Here is a 2,931-nt window from a genome sequence, read left to right on the forward strand (position 1 = left end):
AATTATCATGCAATATGTTAAGATATATGTAAGTGGTTTACTATTGAGATGTAATGGCTCTCCATACCATATGAACTACCCACAAGAATTAAGTTGATTATTACATTTGGTAGATGGGCAAAAACTTGCAATTTGCTTATGCTAGGATTTCTCATATAAATAAGTATCTAATATTTGCTAAGGCCAAGTTGACCATTGATAATTACTATGTAGCTAGTCCCTTTAGAGCTCCATAGTTTTAAAAATCATACAATAGCAATGCCTTGAAGACCAATTGTACATAAATCATGTCTTGATTGATGAGTATGCCCACAATGTTGTGAATCACCCATGTCATATGAGGTGAGTACTCTTATAAGTTAAGGTAGAGCATTTGCTTTTTGTCAAACTTGGCTGTCGTGCAGTTGAGAAATGTGTGGCAAGCTACCACGGATAGATGATCCCTAATGAAGAGGTCAATTTCAAAAGAAGCATCCCATCTAAGCAAATCCCCTAATGGAGTTCTTTACCTCTATAATCGATTCCACATAAGGGCACATGCCATGGGATGGGGCCATTTGGAAAGATCTTTCAGGATAGGACTGAGGAGCAAGTAAAGGTTGAGATCCTGAATAATAGAGAAGGGGAAACTGGGAAGCTCAGATGTCACCATGTTGAATTGATAGATCACTCGGAATGCATACCTGAGAAGGTCATCAATGGTGCCTATAATCCTTACTGAGGGGGAACTAAGGGGAGGAAGTAAGCTTTGAGATCCGGACTAATAGAGAAGGTGAAATAGGGGAGCTCAGATGTCACCATGTTGATTTGATAGAACAATCGGGATGCGTACCTGAGAAGGTCATCAATGGTGCTGTAATCCTTACTGACGGGGAACTAAGGGGAGCAAGTAACAGTTGAGATCCTGGCTAATAGAGAAGGTGAAATTGGGAAGCTCAGATGCCACCGTGTTGAATTGATATATCACTCGGAATGCATACCTCAGAAGGTCATCAATGGTGCTGTAATCCGAGAACCCTTGCCTGTTGGCTGCCATGAATGGCCGAAACACCTTCCTCTCTGCTTCGCTGTAGTCACGGCTCCACGTGATGTAATCCATCCTTGCTTTCCAGCCTCTGTACCACTTTCTTGGCTCCCCAATTTGCCCTGACGCAATCAGATAATTCAGATCTATGTACACCATCACACACTCCTCCAATAGGGATTTGAATCCGTAGTGGAAAAAATTGGAGTAGGTCGCCACCGCCAGCCGTTCCATCCCTACTTCCCCGTGTGCCAGCCTAAACAGCGCAGGCATGTTGTTCGTATTGAACAGTTCTTTGATCACCTCGCACAAATCTCCCTCGCCACTAGCGGTATAAGGATCCCTGTTGTCGTTTTACATGGCAGAGAAAATCCTGAAATCAGATCTCTAGAAGAAAGAGGAGCGACTGATTTCCGAAAAGAAAGATTGGGTCCCTTTTCTGCAAAATGCAAAGAAATTTCACCTCTGGGCTGCCCTGGATTTCCAGTACGAAATGTCTTGGTACTTCTTCTGCAGTATATGGTTCGATTCGTCGTCGCTAAAGATCTGTTGGGTCGCCAGAATCTTGGCCATATCGTACTTCTTCCGTTCTGAGGCTGTAAACTCCTGGACAGCGGCATCAAATCTGGCGATAAAGAAGCGCACCTTCTTGTGCAGGCGTAATTCCTCGTCGCTGCTCTCACAACGTTTGAGACGGCGATCCCATTCCGGCGGGTACTGATTAGGAACAGGCTCGAGAACGAAGCACTCGAGCAGGACGTGCCAAGGGATGTTGTGGGCTTGGTGACAAGTCGACATTTGAAATGGGATTGTGCAGAATTCGAACGGGAAATGGGCTGTTTGACAACAAGCCGTGCTTCACTTTTTTCAAAGAGAGGTGCAGGACAAGTATAGCTTCACTTTTTTCAAAGAGACGTGCAGGAAAAGTATAGCTTCACTTTTTTCAAAGAGACGTGCAGGACAAGTATAGCTTCACATTTTCAAATTTGCCAATGCTTCCTTAGGACAAAATAGAATTGGAGAATGGCCCCAATGTGTGGTGGTTCACACCACTCCACGATCACCGAGCTCTTAATTTATGTCATATCAACCTGTGATAGTTGCAGCAGGCCAACCATGTAGCAGTTGGAGGAGTTGGGCATGGAGTGGGCAGATTTCATCCGTCGGACCAGCTAGGACAACCCCCCTTCACACCACCTTTTGGAAGATGGCAGGTGGTTATTAAAGGCCAGATTTACCCATATCTGGTCTGTCATCCTGTTAAATTTGTTACGTTTGGCCAAGTGTTCTCTTCACGCACTATCCACATGTTTATAAAAAATGCACAAAAGGTATTCAATGAGCTTATAGGGATGAGGATATTTCTGGGCACATTCTAGGCTCAATAAATACTCTTTGGGCCCACTTTTCTTGAATGTCCGCATCTCGGGCGACGTCTCTAGGCCGCCCGAAAAATTCCCAGACAACGTTTTCTTTTGGGATGGCCTATGAGAGATTATCGTGTGGAACAATGTCCCTGTTAGTGCAATATGTCCAGATATGTGTGAAATCTACTTAAAACAAGAACAGTGCACAAATGCAAGTGGGCACTACCACTTAGGTGGGTTTCACACTTATCCGCCCGTAGATGGGTGGAGGACAAATCCACCATTGAAAAAGCGCGCCTCAGCAAACGATGTTTCACACGCTTTTATTTGTCCAGAACCGAGTCAAATCTGGGTGGAATGCGAACGTTGGGCAGCATGTGCCTTGCGCCCCAGAGCATGCCCACTAGAATGGAACCAATCGCGTTCATTGGCACTGAAGGAAATGGAGCCACAAAGAATTTTGAAGAGACGTGAAGACAAGCAAAGAGATTCACATTTTCAACAAGTGCGCATGGAGGGGGATTTCCACATAGAGAATTT

The 2,931-nt window shown here is 44.7% G+C and overlaps 1 protein-coding gene across 2 annotated transcripts; it reads right to left on the reverse strand.

The window, feature by feature from the left end:
- Positions 1–222: 222 nt before the first annotated feature.
- On the reverse strand, positions 223–1,866 carry LOC147903724 (uncharacterized). 2 transcript variants are annotated; one of them, XM_087372801.1, is made up of 2 exons: positions 1,488–1,866; positions 223–1,349 (listed from the first exon to the last, which is right to left on the reverse strand). In XM_087372801.1, the coding sequence occupies exons 1-2, from the start codon at positions 1,820–1,822 to the stop codon at positions 863–865; spliced, it is 822 nt and encodes a 273-aa protein (XP_087228927.1). In that variant the 5' UTR covers positions 1,823–1,866; the 3' UTR covers positions 223–862. The 2 variants fall into 2 exon arrangements, with proteins under 2 accessions (XP_087228927.1, XP_087228926.1); XM_087372800.1 differs by having other exon boundaries at positions 223–1,367.
- Positions 1,867–2,931: the final 1,065 nt, after the last annotated feature.

Source organism: Dipteris shenzhenensis, chromosome 3, assembly GCF_047967505.1.
Source record: "Dipteris shenzhenensis isolate YYH24624 ecotype China chromosome 3, Dip_SZ_1.0, whole genome shotgun sequence".
Classification (NCBI taxonomy): Eukaryota; Viridiplantae; Streptophyta; class Polypodiopsida; order Gleicheniales; family Dipteridaceae; genus Dipteris; species Dipteris shenzhenensis.